This window comes from Callithrix jacchus, chromosome 11, assembly GCF_049354715.1.
Source record: "Callithrix jacchus isolate 240 chromosome 11, calJac240_pri, whole genome shotgun sequence".
In the NCBI taxonomy this organism is placed as follows: Eukaryota; Metazoa; Chordata; class Mammalia; order Primates; family Cebidae; genus Callithrix; species Callithrix jacchus.
This window is the reverse complement of record NC_133512.1, coordinates 27,582,752-27,601,442: the sequence shown is the minus strand read 5'-3', so window position 1 is coordinate 27,601,442 and position 18,691 is coordinate 27,582,752. Positions and strand designations below refer to the sequence as shown.

General features: G+C 52.3%; 1 protein-coding gene across 4 annotated transcripts in view; it reads right to left on the bottom strand.

The window, feature by feature from the left end:
• Positions 1 to 2,092: 2,092 nt before the first annotated feature.
• CRHR2 (corticotropin releasing hormone receptor 2) overlaps positions 2,093 to 18,691 on the bottom strand; it is a 44,199-nt gene continuing 27,600 nt past the window's right edge. For 2 of the 4 annotated variants that reach the window (XM_035253512.3, XM_017975218.5), the window contains 10 exons: positions 17,018 to 17,103; positions 15,365 to 15,474; positions 14,962 to 15,079; positions 12,643 to 12,796; positions 12,108 to 12,168; positions 10,635 to 10,707; positions 6,010 to 6,095; positions 5,663 to 5,798; positions 5,001 to 5,042; positions 2,093 to 3,622 (listed from right to left, as the gene is read on the bottom strand). In XM_035253512.3, coding sequence (XP_035109403.1) covers positions 3,482 to 3,622; positions 5,001 to 5,042; positions 5,663 to 5,798; positions 6,010 to 6,095; positions 10,635 to 10,707; positions 12,108 to 12,168; positions 12,643 to 12,796; positions 14,962 to 15,079; positions 15,365 to 15,474; positions 17,018 to 17,103 — 1,007 coding nt within the window. In that variant the 3' untranslated portion in view covers positions 2,093 to 3,481. The remainder of the gene's footprint in view (positions 3,623 to 5,000; positions 5,043 to 5,662; positions 5,799 to 6,009; positions 6,096 to 10,634; positions 10,708 to 12,107; positions 12,169 to 12,642; positions 12,797 to 14,961; positions 15,080 to 15,364; positions 15,475 to 17,017; positions 17,104 to 18,691) is intronic. The other 2 variants (XM_035253513.3, XM_035253514.3) reach the window with 1 other exon arrangement.

Below are 18,691 nucleotides of genomic sequence, written 5' to 3'. Positions count from 1 at the left end.
ACTGTGTGTATGTCATTTACCAGCCTGTACCCCAGCAGTAACTTTCTAGCTGTGCTTCGATGATGGTCGAGGGACTTGGAGCTGTGCTGGGGTAGGGCTCTGCCTCTGCCTCTCCCTTGGAGTGGGGCCAAGAGGCCTGAGCCAGGTCTTCCCCAATTGTGTAAATCAGGATGGGTGAAAGGGTTAAACAGGGACCCTAAGGGCCCGCAGGGTCTGGGTGCTGGAACTTGCCTGCTACGGAGGAGAGTCTGCTAATGAGGCCACTTTCCAGGAAGGCCAGCTCCACGAGGGGCTGCCAGTGCTGAAGCAGATGCTAATGAGGACTGGCTTGGCTTGCGGAACAGGTGCCTAACGAGCTTGACAAGTGGGGACCCAGAGACAGGGCCTAATGGCTCTGGTGGCATTTTAAGGGCAGAGCTCAGAGGGAGTCATAACCAGGAGACTGAGTAATGAGGGTTTCAGGCTGGGGAGGGACCAAGGAGGAGCCTCCTCTGAACTGGAGAGAGGAAGTGCCTGCTGAACAAAGGTTAGCAACTTTGATGCTCTTCTTGGTGTTGGCTGGGGCAGGCCTGGCCTCCCAGCAGGGATCACAGGCCCTTGGTCCCTCCAAGAAGCAAAGGATAGTTAGCATAATGAGCTGGGGGCTGCCTTAGGAAGCAGCGATGAATGGCTGGGACTTGGTGCCAGGCTCTGCAGCATCTGCTCTGATAAGCACTTGCTCACAGCCTCATCTGGCCACAGAACTCTCCAAGTGACCTCTTAGGGCTGAGTCATTAGCAGCTCCTTGCTCCTACAAGAGCCCCCATGATGCTAATGGATGCAGCCATCAAGCTGCCCGCTGGGTGTGCAGTAGGACTTGCTAAGACACCCTGAGTTCTGGGTTCTGTCACTTGAGAAAATGAAATCAGGGCGCCCCAACCTCCCCGTCCTCTTGGCAAGAGAAGCAGGGCTCACCCCTAAACTGCAGCACACACCGGCACAGCTGGTGGTGAGAGCTGATGACATGGGTACCCAAAGCCTACTGCAAGTCAGATAACATTCAATTCTTCGTTTTCAGCCAAATTGAAAGGACACTTAACTAAACAGCCAGCTGGTAGGTCATTTTTGGTGATAGATCGCTGTGCAGTTTTGGCCGTACATCTCAGCAGGAGTACACAGAAATGACTGGCAGTGCCAGGTTGTCGGCTGAATTGAAAAGGCTTCTCAGCTCACCACAGACAATTACAAAGTAAAATAATTGATGCTGAGTCCTGGTTTATTCTAGCAATAAATATCCACCTATAGATACGTTGACTTCCTATCCATTTCATTAAGCTGTGTTTTCGGTAAATTTTTATTTTTAGGTTTAACTAGTTGCTTATAAAAGCTTGAGGTATCTATGTTGTTTTAACCAGTGATTTACTATATTTTATATCAAAAAATAATTATAATTCTACCCAGATGATTTTAAAAACCCTTGAACCTCTGGTCATAGAAAATGAAATATTTTAATTTCAATTCATACATATATTGTGTGGCAGACAAGTGTGACAAAGTGAGCAATGAAACACTCTCAGCCATTAAAGTAGTACATTAGTATAAAATTCTATAGGGCAGCGGAAGGAAGCTACACGTTAAAGGGGAAGGAAGCAGTGGAACATTTCCACAGTTAAAGCAGAGCTGGCCTGACTGAGCAACAAGGTCAGACCCTGTCTCTACAAAAAACACAAAAATTATCTCAGCATGGTGGTGCGTGCCGGTAGTCCCAGTTATTTGGAGGCTGAGTTGGGAAAATCACCTGAGCCCGGGAAGCAGAGGTTGCAGTGAGCTGTGATCTTGCCACTGCACTCTAGCCTGGTAACAGAGTGAGACCCTGTCTCAGTCTCAAAAATAAAATAAAAATAAAGAAGAGCTGAGTCAGGTATTTTTAAAATAGATGAGGGTGGGTGTTAAATCACCGTGGTGTTCAGATTTCATTTGATGTATTTTAAAGTGTCGCAGCTGTTTGATTTAAAAATGTAAATATTTACAAAATGACAGAAATCACATTCTCTGAAGGTATTAAAACTTAAGTAAAAAATATTGTGTCAACTTAAAAATGTGCAAGATGGGATACATGATTTTTCAAAATTTATTTTTGTAGGCGGTACCTAGAGCATTGGTTCCTGTTGAAAGCAATGGCCTGATGTTTCTCCCTCCCTGACTCCTATAGCTCCGCTACAGGGTGCAGGGTTGGAAGCCAAGCCTGGAAGCTGCTCTGATGGTCGTTGCATATGGAGACTGAGGGCCTTTGTCTACCCTTCCCACAAGATTCCAGAGTCTTGGCCTTTGGGACAGGCCCTGGCTTGCTGGGTGAGCTGCACACCTCCTCCAGGCTGAATCAAACTGCCCTTGGTTGGGGGCTAGGGCCAGGTATTAGCCTGGGCGGATTGATAAGGGACAGACCTGCCTGCAGGTGCTTTGACCATAAAGACTCCAAACCTACCAGAGGTCAGAGAGAACTGGTCCTAGGCCAGGGCTTAAGTCCGCTAAGAAAGATGGATGTGGCCCCACAGACCCAGCCACGATCCTTGGCCCACACCACTCTGAGTGATTTGACCTGAGGGGAGGCCGTTTCGAAGAGGCATGATTTATTTCACAGAGAGCGGAGTTGTTTCTGAAAGGGAGGCTGGAGGGCAAAGGGCACTGGGGGATGAGTTTCAATCACTGAAGATATTGTTGGTTTCTGCTATTCCCATCCCACACCTCCCTTCTCCATGCCTCTGCTCCTTGTTTTGCCCTGCACCATACATCTGGTTGACCTAAGAATGTGGCTGCCCTGATGGTATCTTCCTAGATCCCCTAATCTGTGGTCTAGCAGAGAAGGGGTCTCCCAAGAGAGGAAGCCAATCCTGGAAGTCAGCATCACTCATGGAGCCCTAGGGGTGGAGGATGGCTAGGGAGGGGACAGAGGAACAAGGGTGGGGTGTAAGTGAGCCTCTCTAGTTGAGAGACGCTGGGATAGGGCAGCCAAATTGATCCTTTACTCCAGCTGGCATACCCCACCCAACTGCGGGGTACCACTGAGTGTGGAGGCCGAGGGCCGGCACAGAGCCACACCATCACCTGGCAGCTGGCACTGTGAGTAGACCAGGGGAGCCCCGTGTCTGCCACTATGAATAACTCTGTCTGTTGGACAGGCCTTTCTCTGGGCCTCAGTTTCCTCTCTACAGTGAGGCTCTGGCCAGAGAGACCGGGATGAGCAAATGCCTGCAGACATCTGACCGGCTCTTCTCAGGGGGTCCTGGGAATTCCCTCTGCACCCTCTTGCACTGAGCCTGGCAGCCTCTGCTGGTCCTGTCCCTTGTAGTCCCCCTTGGCTGCCACACCCCCTCTTTCCTGCCATGCTGGAGAGCTGGTCTCTCCCTTCCCATCTCCTGCCCCACCATAGCCTGCCCAACAAGGAGAACCCAGAGGAAAGTGGAGGAGGATGGGGGAGCTGCACAGGTGGGCAATCAAGGGGTCACACGGTGGCCGTCTGCTTGATGCTGTGGAAGCTGATCCGTGTGGGTGACGTGGGGATGGACATGGCCCGGGCCACAGGGACTCGAAGGGAGTGATGGTCCTGCCAGCGGTGCCACCTCTTCCTCATGGCTGAGCGTACCTGTGTGGGAGGCAGAGGCTCAGCCAGCTCCCAGGGACCAACCCTGAGCTTCTGGGACAGTCCCCTCCCCTGATCTCTGCCCTCAAGGGTCAACTGCCACCCTCATGCCAAGGAACTGTCTGCTTCCAAAACTGAAGTCCTGCCCTGACCCTGCGGCCTCTCTCCAGGGGCCCTTTCCTTGGTCTTCTCCTGGAGAGGCGTGACTCCACAGTCCTCCCGGATCATCCAGTGTCCTCTGGACACATTGCCTTCCCTTCCCTGACTCACTCTGCCATTTCAAAATTATCATCTTGGGACCAGAGAGCGTAGCTTGGAGACTTGGCCCCCTTAGCCTTCCCAGGCCCTCACTCCCACAGGGCATTGATAGCGTGTGCCCAGCTCACACACCTGGCGTGCCTCCTCCTCCCTCCTGAAGACAGCCCCCTCTGCAGCTCTCAGCTTCCCTACCACCTGCTAGACTCTCCTACCTGACTAACCACACGTCTTACTGCCTGAAAGGGAAAGCGCTCTGTTGTGATCATTTCTAAACTTGGTTGTACCTGGTGTCATTTTTGCTGCATTTGTTTGGTAATTGAAGAATTTTTCTGGAAATTGGATAATGTTCCTTGCATCCTTGCCTCGTACTTGTTTCAAACAGAGTAAATGCTCCATAAACGTCACTTTTCTTTTTTTTTTTTTTTTTTTTTTTTGGCCTTACTGCCTCCCTCTCTTCTTCTCATCCAGCCCACAGGACCTGTATCTGCTCATGGTCTTTCATCCACAGAGTCACAGGCCTGCATAGACACCTCGCCAGTGCCCTGTGCAGGGACAGGCAAGTGCATTCTTCCGGAGTGTTGGGAAGCTCCCGGGCCCTGGGGCCTGTGTCTGCTCTTTGCTATGTCCTCATCCACCCCAGCCCAGGTACGAATGTGCTCCTCCCGTGTCAGCTGTACTGGGGCTCTGGGCCTCATGGCTGGTGCCAGGCTTCATGGCTGCCTGACTCCCCAGAGCCTGGTCTCAGGGTGTGGGCTATTCTGTGGCAGGTAGGGGGAATGTGCCGGTCTCTCTTCTGCTCCCTGAGTCCATAAAGACCTGATTGCATGGCACATACCTCACCTCTTTCTGGAAGCTTCCTCCTGTCACCACTCGGCTATTCCATGTGGCCTGGGCTCCCCTGCTCACCCAGCTCTCTCAGTGCATGTGTGCTGCACTGCACGGTTGACTTTCTAAACTGGCTCCAGCCCCTGCGCGTTATTCCTGTTCCACTGAGGCCAGGCAGTATCTCAAGCCTTCCCCTCCCTGGCACTCCTGCAAGGCTGGGCAGCACCAATGGAGCCGCCCTGGAGTGGAGTCTGAGGAGCTGGATAGCCCAGGCCACCCCGAGGCCCTGGCCTCATACCTCTCCATTGAAGAAGCAGTAGAAGACAGACACGAAGAAACCCTGGAGAGGAAGGAAAGGAGGGGGTGGTCAGGAGTGAGCTGGCGGGGGAGCTGCTCTGCCTGGAGAGCGGGGGACTGGGGACAGGATGGTCAGGGGAATGCTCTGACCCAGGAAGCCCTGGAGTCAGCTGGGTGGCATTCTAGCCTCAAGGTGCAGATGTCCCAGGGTCTACTCTGAGTGAGCAGTGATCACAGGCCTGGAGCCAGGTAGATTCTGCCCCACCAGAGCCTGCCCAGCAAGGAGAACCCAGAGGAAGAAGGTGGAGGAAGAAGGAGGAGCTGTGAGGTGGGCGACCGAGGGGGTCACATGGAGACCGTCTGCTTGATGCTGTGGAAGCTGATCCATGTGGGTGACCTCAATATTGTGTGACATTATTGAGGGCATTTGGCTGGACTGCTTGCATCCTCAGAACAGGTGCTGGGACAGTAGGTGCAGGCTGGTAGGACCCAGACCCTGGACAGGGGCCAGGCTCAGGCTGAGTGTCCACAGGCTTCTAACTCTGTGGATGTAACTGAGCCACAGCTGTGCCAGTCCCAAGGGGCCATCCTAGTGAGGGCACAGCTGGCAGAGCAGTCTCAGGGAAGTGCACTGTGGGGCCCCCATCTGGTCACGTGCCCTACCTGGAATGACTGCAGGAAGGAGTTGAAATAGATGAACACAACCTGCGACAGGTCATCCTCCCCAGGATTGACGAAGAATAGCATGTAGGTGATGCCCAGGAGGGGCAGGAGCACCAGGGTGGCCTTCACCGCCTTCCTGGGGGTGAGATGTGGACGCAGGTCTGAGCCCACGTGGCAGGCAGGCCTCACCCGGTGGGACCGTGGGAGACACTGGTGGTGTTTCTTCCGGAAGCTTGAGCGAGCTCCCTGGCTGAGGCCTGGGACAGAGGGCTCTGCCAGGAAGCAGGAGGATGGTCCAATGACCTCCTCCCCTCTCCCCTGCGGGGTCAAGGCACCCCCTCACATACCTGTACTGGATTGTCTCGGATGTGGTGGATGCACGTAACTTTGTCATTAGGATCCTGACAATGTTGAACAGAAATACGAAATTGATCTGGAGAGAGGGCAGGCGTGGGAAAGACGGAAAAGGACCATGTGTCTTAGAGGAGCTGAGAGGCAGCCCCTTTCCCCGCAGCCCCTGGAAACCCATGTCCCACGCACATACCTATCGCACCTTTCCCTCCAGCACCTGCCAGCATCCCAAGGCCTCGGCCCCTCCCTTGCCAGGTCAGGGAGACAGCCCTGTCTTCCAGAGCCTGCATCTCTAGCCCAGGCCCAAGAAGGAAAGGCAGCCTCTGTGGGTCATGACCGAGAACACAGGGCATGCCTCCTGAGGCTTAGAAAGCCTTCAACCCTCTCCCCCACACAGGGACCCTACAGAAGCTCTCCTCCCCTCTCTGCCACAGGGTCCCCACTTGTTGACTGAGGGACTCTCTGAGTCCCTTACACTATCTTCAGCTCCAGGTCAGCCTGAGGTCCTTCTGACTGAGGACAGCCCTGCCCTGGTGGGGCAGACAAGGCCAATTGGAGGGATTAATAACTCAGTTGCTGAATGAGTGATTAATCTGCCAGCATCCCACCCTGTGCCCAGGAACTCCAGAGCCTTCACAGGCACCCTAGGCAGGCAGGGAAGATTGATGGGTGGCAAGGCTGGCTCTGAGGGCCCAGGACGGACCTCATTTATCTTCATTCTGAGTCTTCCCTCTGCATCAGAGCTGCCCCACCCAGCTCCTGGCCCTGGAACTGGCCTGTGTGGCTCCTCAGCCACTTCCTGCTGGGTGTGGGTCCCTGTAGGCCTGCGAGTGTCTGTTTGTCTGTGTCAGCTGTGACTGTGACTGTGTTGTCCCCTGGGATCTGTGGTGTGGGTCTGCAGGTCTGTCATTTAAGCACTTGTGCACATGTGTTTGCCTTACAGAACTTGTGCATGCGTGAGCGTGGATCTGGAGCACAGCATGCCTGCATTTCTCTTCATCTGCCTCTGAGCGTAGGCAGGCAGGCAAGGGAGTGTGTGTTGGCCTGACACAGTGGGGCTGTTTCCTGACAAGGCACCCATGGGCCAGAGGGAGATACATGTTAGCCCAGCAGTGTCTGCTGGCTCATGTGTGCACACCCACTCACACACACACACACCCCCCTGAGCCTCTGTCTAGAACATCCATTGCTTCTTACGCTTGGGCTGGGCCCTTCTAACCCTCCCAAGTTCTGAATCCTGGCTGGGAGAGAAGGGCCACAGGACATAGGCAGATATCCTGATACTGTCAACCTGTAGCCTCTGAATGCTCCCCAAGCTTTTGGGTGGCACTGGGGGCAGGGAGAGCTCACACCCCACTGCAGCCAACGCCTGCTGCTCTCTTACCTCACAGTCTTATGGCCTGGGGGGCCCAAGGGAGGGCTGGGGATGGAAAGCCTTTAGTGGGGTTGCCATGACCTGATACCCCACTTAGGGCTCACCTAATTTCCAGCTCCTGGGTTCTGTCATATTCCTCTGGATCATGGGACACAGTCACCTTAACACATAAGTGAATCCTAATTTTCTCATAAAAGTAATACAAAGTATTTGACCTTTTCTGATTCTTCCTGACTTCTCTGAGAGTAGAAACTGTTGGAATCAAAATATATTATCATTTCTGCCACATTTTCTTGAATTCAATATTAATCTTCTACTCATCCATCAACTCACTAATCAATTCAATTATCCACCCACTTTTATTCATCTATCCACTTACCTACCAACAAATTCATCCAATTACCCACCTACTTTTATCCATTCATCCATCTATCCATCATCTATCCATCCATCTATCCATCTACCCACCCATCATTCCATCCATCCATCCATCCACCCATCATTCCATCCATCCATCCATGCATCCATCCATCCATCTACCTAGCAACCAGTTTATTCAATTGTCCACCCACTATTTAACCCATCCATCTATTCAGTCAAGAAGTGCTTACTGAGTACTTCTTGGCTATAGGGCCCTGCTTCTTGTGCTGAGGCAAGGTCAGGGACAGGGTCAAGTGTGGAGCCTCTGGGAGACAAGGCTTTGTCCCCATCCTTACACTAGGCAACATTCGGTGATGTGGCCCCACTCATCTCAGCTTGTGTCTATGTAACCCGAAAATCCCTCTTTCCTTTGAGCCTGTTTCCCAGCCTCGCCCTTCACACCACAAAAGGCACTTCCTCTCTCTTGAGGGAACCTTCTGGTCACCCTGCCCACACTGAGCTCTCTAGCTTTCCATTCTTGGACTCCACCTCCCCCTCCCCGATAAAAACACACTCCATTTCTTTAGTAAGAACTGTCTGTTGTACCCTGCCCTTATTCAGCCTGGTTTCTGGTTTTATTTAATTGTTCATCCATTCAATGAATCAAGTGACCATGTGCCAGGCTCTGAGCCAGGCATCAGCGATGCGGAAGTGGACAGGCAGTCACAGCCCCAGCTTGCAGAGGGCTTGTGGCCTAGCTGGGGGCATGCAGGGATTGGGGGTCGGGGAGATTACATCTTTCCTAAGGTGTCGGAGAGGCCTGGAGAAATGGCAGCTAGGCTAAGAACTGATGAGGCCCACCCCCCAAATGAACTGTAGCACCAAGTCCTAGTCTCATGGCTCAATTTGGACTGTTCCAATTTGCAGTTGTGTGGCCTTAGGCAAGTTGCTTAACCTCGTGAGCTCCTGCTTCCTTGTCAACCCCCAATGGGGCTAACCACAGAGCTTGCCTTAGAAGATCAGCACGGGCTGAAATCCTCACTGAGAGCACTAAGACCTGTGTCTGGACTAGTGACTGCCACATCCCTTTCCCATGACACCAACAGTGACAACACCAGCAGGCAGCCAGGCTTCCTGCAAACTCAACCACCTGATTCACTTCTCAGAACCCAGAAATAAGTGAGTGTCTCTTAGCAGCAGCAATCCAGCTGTGAACTGCTGGGGAGTGTAGGGATGGCATGTATCCAACCTCGAGGACAGCAGGCAGATGGTGGGGACAAAGCGGGAGACCTGCCTTTGAGCCTCAGCTCTGCCAGCTATTAGTGGTGATCTTGGGCAAAACAAATCATCTCTCTTGGCTTCTTCATCTATTAAAATGGAGAGCATTTTATAGATGAACTCTACTTTTTTTAGGACTTGAAGATGCAAGGGTTGGAAATAATGTAGATAGAGCTTCTGGAAGAGCTCAGCTTGGAATCTGGAAGCTCCTGTTGGTGTAAAGAGCTGGGCCCAGGGGAAAGACAAGGAAAGGGCCTGTGAGCACAGAGGCAGGGGTGGAGCCAGAGAAGGGTATGGAAGAGGAAGCAAGGAGCTGGTTCTTGACACTGAGCTCTTGCATTCCTCGTCTCTTTCTCTTGGCATTTCCTCACCACCTCTCCAACATCTTTACAGTTGGGACTCACTCTCTGCCACCATTGGTCCTCCATTGAGGCCAACCTTCCCTGGCTTGGTCCCAGGCTCATCAAAAGCCCTATTCCTCCAGGATGGCTCTTGGAAGCTGGTTGGGAGGGAATGGATCTCATGGGGTTTTTGTTTACACTGAGGGGTGAGTGACTCACTGCAGCTGGGAGTCCAAGGACAACCTTCTACTAGCTGCTGACAAAACCTGGCTTTTTCCTCTGACGTGAACAAGGCCCTGACAGTGGAATTTTCAGCAGTGGGTGAGAAACCTTCCTAGTCATCATCAGTTCACATATATCAAGGACATTCCAAAGATGGAGGTCAAATGAAATCCGAAGTCACCAAAAAAGGAGAGTAAGAAAATGAAAGAGATAAATAATAATTGTTTCCAAGGTAGACAAAAGAAAGCACCACCTGGCACCTTCTGTGTGCAGGAGGAGATGGCACTCTCACTGAGTTTCCCAGAAGGAACTGTGGCCCCTTTAAGCAAGCCAGTACACAGGAGCCTGAAATTACTGAGCCTGAAATAAGTCTTACGTAAATGCCAATTTCTTACGGGTTTTTTTGTATGTCTTTCTTTCTTTCTTTTTTTTTTTAAGGTATGATATATAATGGGTTTCTTTTGCAGAATGCAGCCTCTACTTAAACTCTCTCTTAATTAAAGTTTGTGGACTAAAGATGTGTGGCAATTATACATCAGATGCAAATGCATTTGGCAAAGGGCGGGGAACTAGACAAGGAACAATTGCTCATTATACTTCATCCTGGTATCCACCGCTCCAGGCATGGGGCGGGGGGCTGGACCCGGAGAGGGTCGCCGGGGGCCGAGGGGAACGCAGATCTGGAATGAACAGAAGCCTGCACACTCTTCTCTTGTCGCTAGCTGCCTGCTCACCTAGCTGTCTTAGCATTGTACAGTGTCAGACTGGGAGGGCACGAGAAGTCAACCTGTCAGATCCTTTCTCCACCCAGAGAAAGAGCCCTGAGGTCACCAGAGGGGTGCAGGGCTGTGCTGGCATTAAGCATGAGGAAGGAAAGGCTGGGTGGCGCAGGGGCACAGGGTGGCATGGATGGGGTATGGGGGCAGCATACAGAGTGGGTGTGCAGGGCTGCCCACACCACATCTTTCCTAGTGTCTCTGCCTGGGTGGGCCCTCTGCTGTCCTTCTGGCACCCAGCCCCATCCCAGCCACCACTGAGGACCTACCAGGAGCACGAGAATGATGGGGCCTTGGTAGATGTAGTCCACCAGGTCGCCGGGCTCCTTGCCAAACCAGCACCTGCAAAGATGGGGTGGCTGTAGGGGGCCTGCTGAGCTGGAGCTAGGGGACTACCCCCCCCCGAGACTTGGGCCCAGAGTCCTCCAGCTTTACACTTCCTGAGACCCAACCTCCAGGACCGCCCCTTTCAGGAAAGCCTTGGCGGAAATACCAGCCCCACTGAGCACCCTCACCCACCAGGCCGTCTTTTGTTTTACATGGTGGGTCTGATCACTCCAGCCAGACTGAGGAGGGGCCGTGGGTCTCTTCCTGTTCCTCTTTCCCGTGTCCCATTGCAGATTGCTAGGCACAGGACTGGGCATGCAGGAGGCACAAGCATAAAGGGAGAGCTGGGCTCCCCGCTGCTGGCCCAGGGCCAACTGCCTTAAGCCACCTGTTCCCATATTGCTTGAAACCCGCTGCTCCTCGAGCCAATGGTTGTGTACCGAGTGAAGGGAGCTGCGGACTAGCTGGCCTCACTGACTGCTAGAGGCTTAGTTCCTTCTCTGGGGATGCTGGACAGGGGAGGGGCTTTAGGGGCTGGGTCTGCCAGCAACTACTGGACCACAGGGAGGGGCCGTCGACTTTGGCCAACTCTGTCCTCTGAAATCTTGGAGGTCATCCAGTACAGACCTGCATCAGACAGGATTTTCCCTGTCTCCCAGAGTTTCTGGTCTCTGCTTGGACCCCTCCTTTGACAGGAAGCCCACTACCTGCCAAGGCAGCCCTCTTCTTCCTGGGCAGCTTTTACTCTTACAAGTGCTTCTTAATGTTGACCTTTTCGAACTCTACCCCGTTCCTGCTCCCATTCTGAGAACAGATCCCATCTGCTCTCTCCAGGCTCTGAGACAGAGCCCTTAGAGGTCTGCACACAGAGACTGACATTCCCCAGGCCCTGCTGCTCTCAGCTGGTGACACCTGACTTCTTGGCTGCTCCTTGGCTGACCCTTGGCCAGAGTTGCTGTCACTTGGGCCGTGGCTCAGCATATCACGGCCTCTGGCATAGGGAGAACTGAGACTTCAGGAAAAAAAAACAAGCTCTGTGAAATGCCCATGGACTCTAAATGCTCATGGACAGCTCTGGATGTCACATGTGGCCTTGATCCCTTCCACATACCCAGAGCCAGACCTGCCACATTCAAGTCTGAGGAGGTCTTACAAAGACCAAAGGGGTTGTGCGTGGTGGGGCGCACTTCAAGGAACCACGATTCCTAACTTAATCCAACAGAGTTCCCTGAGCCCTACCATGTGAGTGCCTCTGAGTGCAGGGTTCTTTTTTTCAATTTAAGGACAACAGGAAAGTGGATCTATCTAGGTGTGGCTACAGTTCTTACTTCATGGTTTGGCTGGAGCCAAGGCCAATCTGTCTTAACACCCACGCCCCTCTCCATGACCCCCCCATGGCTTGCCCATTCACTTACTGCTCATTCTCATAGTAGAACTTGCCAATGGCCCAGGCAACGATGATGGGGCAGGGGATGCCTGAAAGAAAGACAGACTTGGGCTGCAGGGGACAGATGGACAAGGACCTCCTTGTAGGGCACACCGTGGGGGACCACAGTGGGATAGGATCATGTTTTTACTCTTCCAACAGCAGGCCACCCATGACCCCAGAGGTGCCTTGTCCCTAGATCCCTGGTCCATGCCCCCACCCCTTCTCTCCAAGCAAGGATGTGTGATTGTGATAGGGAAGTAGAGCCAGTCAGTTTCTGAGCCAGAGACAATGGCCTTTGGACAGGTCCTTCCTGGCACGGGGAGAAGAGCTATTTGAGGAATAGCCTTTGGAGGGTCCTTTGCTTTTTCCTCACCACCATGGAAGGAAGTAGCTGTATCTTCAGGACTGCGCTGGGGGTGGAGGGCAGGGCCGGACTCTGGTCCTTGGACCCGAGACAAAGGGAAATGGCCTGGTGAGAAGTCCTCCCCCCAACTAGGCCCTGCTGCCCCCGGGACCCTCACACCATCCGATGAAGAGGAAGAGCCACTTGTGCAGGCGCTCAGTGGAGTAGGTCATGACGATGGCCGTGTGCAGGTAGCAGCCTTCCGCAAACATCCAGAAGAAGTTGGTCACCACGAAGTAGTTGAAGATGGTGGTGATGCAGCGGCACCAGACCTGTTTGCAGGGCAGGGACTGTCAGGAGGCTGCCTGGGGCCCGGGGGACACACACCCATCTCAGGCAGGGCAACAAGACACAGGGCATCCCAAAGGGGTTGGTGGACATGCCATGAAATACCAGCAAACCTCACTCCAGAAAGCCTCATCCTTCCCCAGTGCTCTTTCACTCTTTCAGATTCAGTTAAGGTGCCACTCTCTGTTGGCGCCAGTGTGTTTTCTTAATTTCTTTCTAACTTTTTCTACTTTTTCTTTCTGGTAAAGAGAATGGGAGTCTGGCTTTGAGCTTTCTGCTGGCAGAGGTTGGAATTCAACCACCTTGTTGTGTTTTCATTTTAATTTTTTTGAGTCATTCTCAATCCATAGCAAGTCAGACCTGCTTCCATTTAGGGATGGGATATGAAATTTCATTTAGAAAAAAATGAAGAAAAAAGTGAGCAAGGTAAGTCAAGGGTGTATGAAGTGGGGCTGCGGCCAGGGAGGGGATTCTCTGAAGACTGTGGGTTTGGAAGCTTCTGGACTTGGCACAATCATTGCTGGCTCTGGAGGGAGACTTGCAAAGAACAGGGCCCCTGGCAAGTCAGTGCACCTCTCTGAACCTCAAAAAGTAACACTGCAAAGGCAGGCATGAGGGTAGATGTGCTATGGCTGTGGCTGTGCTACCTTCCCAGCAGATGGGAATTTGTCCCTGTCCCTCTGAGCAAGGCTACCTTCCCAAGCACCTTGCAGGAGGCAGGGAGGGGAAGCCCCTGCCCCTCTAGAGCCACACAGTGTGCTGCAGCAGGGTCAGGGGCCAGGCCTTGGGCTTCCGGGCCAGAGCTTCTCTCAACAGACCCCACCTGGTCATCTTCCCCACAGGCTCATCCCCAGGGCACCCTGAGAGCCAAGGCTGGGACATGGGGAATGATGGAGCCAGCTCAGGGTCCGGGAAGCTGTGTGACAGGGGCTCTGCTTCTATACATGCCCATCCTCTCTGTGTGGCTCTGACAGCCCCGGCTCTCAGATAACCCTCCTGTGCTGAGCTGCTGGCTGCTTCTGGGCTCCCCTGCACAGTCTTTGATCTCTGAGCCTCCTGTGGCTTCTGTCTCCTTTGTTCTGAGAAAGTCCTGCTGAGGTGGGAAGCTACCGAGCCCCTCCTCCCAACCCCACTTTTCCTCCATGATTAATGATATCCTGTTAGTACAAGCTCACGTTGGAGCTGGAAGGCACTTTCAGGTTGATTGAACCTGTTTGGTTCAGAAGCAGGGTTCTATGTGGGGTGATGTTAAAGATCACATCAGGCTGGTGTCTGCTCAGGCACAGGCCACCCAACGGGAATATACTGAGACAACTCTGATGGTGTGCCACAGGGCTCTGTGATGGCCCAAGACTAGACTATAGTTTTACAATGGCTTGGACACAGTACACAGCCATGGACAGAAATCCAGGGTGGACAGCTGGGTTGTGGGATGGCCCCTTATGTAGAGGTATCATCATAGCATGTGACCTTGGCCAGTCACTTCACCTCTGTGAGTCTCAGTTTCTATGTCTATGTGATGTGGAAAATGAAACCTGTTGGTCTCACTGGGATTAAGTGACAGAGAGCTCAGCAGAGGTTAGTTCCAGTCTCTTTTTCTTAAAGGGGTCTTTGAGGGCATGTGAATCCACAAGATGAGTGGACTAGGATAAATGTGTCTGGAGTCAGCTTTGTGAAGCTCCCAGCCTGCCAGCTTCCTGCTCCTCCTAGCCCAGCTCTGGTGGGACAGTGGTTTGGGTGGAGATGAGCTCAGGCCTGGTTTTGCACCTGAGCCACGGCCCATGTGACAGCATTCGGGCCCTGGGTCAGCCAAGGAGCAGCCAGGAAGTCAGGTGTCACCAGCTGAGAGCAGCGGGCACTGGGTAATGTCAGTCTCTGTGTGCACGTCTCCAAGGGGTCTGTCTCAGAGCCTAGAGAGAGCAGATGGGATCTGTTCTCAGAGTAGGGGCAGGAATGGGGTAGAGTTCCAGAAGCTCAACATTAGGAAGCACTTGTAAGAGTAAAAGCTGCCCAAGAAGAAGAGGGGTATCGTGGTAGGTAGTGAGCTTCCTGTAAAAGGAGGGGTCCAAGCAGAGACCAGACAGACAGATGGGTTCCCCTGGAGCCCAGAGCCCCCCAGGTCTAGCCCCGAGTCTCCCCGAAGAGTGACCTCATTGCTCTCGTGTACTTCGTGGTCAATGAGCTGCAGTAGGAACCACATGACATTTCGCAGGATAAAGGTGGTGATGAGGTTCCAATGAATCACATTCCGCAGACAGCGGATACTCCTGTGGGAGGGGCAGGTCAGGGGTCAGTTGGGGTCAGGGGTCAACTGGGACTGGGCTCTCCCTGAGGCCAGGTAGACTCAGCCTGGGCCTCTGAGTCCAGCTCCCACTCTGCACCCCACATGCTTGCTGGCGATCCACGCCCTGATACCCTTCCGAAACCCCCCTTGATCCACTGGCCCTGTTATCTGCTGGGCCCCGGAATGGAGGTGAGAATGTCTGAAAGAGATGAAGGAGGTGCTGTAGGAGGAGGGACGAGGAGAAAGCAAGGGGGGAGGGTGGACTCACCGCAGGGTCAGGAAAAGCAGGAAGGCGGCCACCAGAGCTGCCACAGATATGCAGTGGCCCAGGTAGTTGACGACAAGGGCAATGCGGTAGTGCAGGTCATACTTCTTCTGCTGGACAGACAGACATGGGCAGGGCAGATGTGGGCATGGGCATGTGGGGGTGGGGCTGAGGACTCTAGCCATGGCCACCTCTGTGTCCTGACCTTGGGGCAGAAGTGCTCCAGCTGTCACTGCTATGCCTGGCACTTAGCGCTCTTTCTTGTTGGCCCTGCGTAGCTCTTGTTGTTATCTTGTTATGAATGGATGTGGTCAGGCCTTCCAACATGCATTTATTTTATTTTCAGTTTTTTAGAGATGGGGTATCACTCTGTTGCCCAGGCTGGGGTCCAGTGGCTATTCACAGGAGAAATTATAGTGTACCACAGCCTTGATCTGCTGGCCTGAAGCAATCTTCCCACCTCAGCCTCTCAAGTAGCTGGTGCCACTGTGGCTGGCACCAACAAGCATTTTTAGGGGCACATTTTGAGATGGGTTCAGATTCTTTTTAAAAATTCTAGACTCTAGAATGCCTTTCCTGGGTTTAGTCTCAGCCCAGATCCCAGCTGGCTGAGCAACTGAGGGTGAGTTGATTGATATCTCTGGGCCTCTGTTTTGATGTCTGTGCAATGAGGCCAACCTGCCATCCTGCCTCAGAAGCAACAGCCTATAGGAGGCCTGGGGTGGGGTGCATTGAGATTAGTCTGCCCTGGAGACCGTATGAGGGGGTGCATTGTCTATAGGGAATTTAGAAATTCTATTCAAATGGGATAAAAGTCAGTTGACTTTAAATTATCACCAAGTGTTGGCAATTTGAAACAAAGTCAGTGATGAAATACTCCTTCCTGCCAGGGAGGGCCACCGCGTGTTGATTCTCCACTGCTGGAGGGGCAGTGAGAGTGGGCATGAGGACTGACGGCTGGAGGTTGCCCTGCCTGTCGAGTGGCCCCCCTGCAGAACCTCTGTGGCTCACATTTTGCAGAATCACTTTCTCAGGGTAGGTGAATGTTTTTCCTTCTGAATTTGGACTTCATTTGGGACAAAATTCCAGCCTCACTGAGGACTGTGTTGGATAATGAGGATGGGGCTGAGATGTATAATTTCAGGACAGGAATGAGGTGACGCTTCAAGGTGTTCGGTGTCTCAGCAGTACCGAATCGAATTCCAGAGCCAGAGCTAGAGCAGGGCTGGGGAGGCGGAGCATAGTTTCCTGTGGGACAGCCCTCATAGGGCTGCATTTGTTTCCATGTGGCGTCACAGGATCAGAATGCCAGATGGGGAGACTGAGGCCCAGAGGGAGAGGAAGGTGTGCAGTCATACAGCCTCTAAGATGTTGGGAGCATTAATCACATGGTTATTCCCTTTTTGTGTCCCATGCCTCCTTGGCTGTGTCCTCTAGCAGCTCAGGCTTTCTTGAAGGTGGGATTTCATGTCCCCTTTCTGTCTCCCTACAGTGTCACTGAGCACAGGGCAGGACCCTGGGGGCAGGGACAGGAGGTACAGAAGGGAGTGTCTGGCTGACACAAGGACTGGTCTGCCCGCCTTGGGATCCTCTGTGCTCATCCTGAGTCCCAAACCTGTGTGAGGCCTGGGGTCAAGGCAGGTGAGGGCCACTCACCTTGTCATCCAAAATGGGCTCACACTGTGAGTAGTTGATCTTTGAGGCCCACGTCCCATTCTCCAAACATTCTCGGTAGGCATTCCCTACAAAAAAAATGCCAGCTGCCAAGAGTCAGGTCACTCCCCCTCCTCAAGAGCCCTCCCTGGCTCACTGGTGCACACAGGATAGGGAAATACAATGTGCATCTGAAAGTTTACATGTAAGTTACTTATGTGAAAATAGCACAAAAGCCTCATCTTACACAATAGCTAAAGGCATGCTAAAACCCATTTTAGATACAATCTTTGACTAGCATTTTGTACACTTTCATTTTGTTCATTTGCTTCAAAACTGAATCCAATGTGAGCACTGGGTTGTGCCCGAAGATTCACAGCTTTCAGCATGCCACATAATTTACATCCTCATCTCAACTGTTTTATATTTATGAGATCCATACTTCACCAATATCAGCACTTCCATTTTAATAACTACCATTTACATAGCATGTGTTTCTCACGTACCAGGCCCTCTTCTAACTGCTGTGGATACACCTATCCATTCAATCTCCACAACCACTCCATGAAGTAGGCATTAATATGAACCCATTTCAAAAAGGAGGAAACTGAGGCACAAAGAGATTAAGCTACTGGCCAAGGATACAAAGATGACACGAGGATTCAAACCCAGAAGTTCTGGCTTCAGGCCTTCTGTTCTTAACATTTAGGCTACATCAAGTAGTGGCAAACAGGAATGAGGAAATGCTGGGGACTCAGGCTGGACCGCTGCCCTTGGGCAGCTGCTGCCCAGGAGGCCACTGTGTGATGTCTCTATATGTTCAAAAACCAGCCTCTGTATTCAAGTTGGAACAAGATGTGTGAAAAGACATTTCAAGCAGCAATGCCCTGTGTACAAAAGTGCAGATTTTATCAAAGGGGAAGGTAGGAAAGTTGAAAAATGATCATATTTGCCTTTCTCTCTATATCAGCTCTAACTGTCAAGGTCTGGCTCCTAAGCCACCCCCTCCATATGCCAGCTCCAACCAGGAGGAAGCCCTCCCACCAGAGAACGCCAGGAGCTCTCCAAGCCTGCCTCTGCTCTGCCTTCACTACTATGTATTTCTGATCTCCCCAGGTGGATTACAAATACTGAATGTTCCATTGTTTGGGGGTGATTCGTACCAGGGTTTAGCTCTCTGACTAATGAGTGGTTGTCTGTGAAATTTTCTTTTTAGCATATGTTAGATATATAATGTAAAGCTAATTAAAATAAATAGCTCACAGAGCACAGAGTGGCAGAGCTGGAGGGGGAATCTTAGGTTGTTTTTGGAGGCAGTGTGTTCTGAAATAATTAAGTTACTTAAAAACCCACTTCCGTTGAGCCCGATGAGTTTGAAGGAATGGAATTAGGAAAGAGCACTTGCCAAAGAGCAAAATCAATGGGGAAGATTCTATTAGCTTAATTGCTTTTTAGTTTGGTGCCTGGAGCTCATCCATTCTTCAAACTCAGGGCTGTGACTGACCTATTCCTTCCTCCTGGGCCAAGGCCCATCCCTGGCAGGGTCCTGCCCTGCCCCTGCCAAGCGAGTCAGGGAATGCCCTGATCTGATGCTGATTCTGACTCCCAGGAAGAGGCACCCTGCTCCCCACCCCTGGCCATGGTGCCCAACTCCCAAGATGGGGTCTGAATTTGATA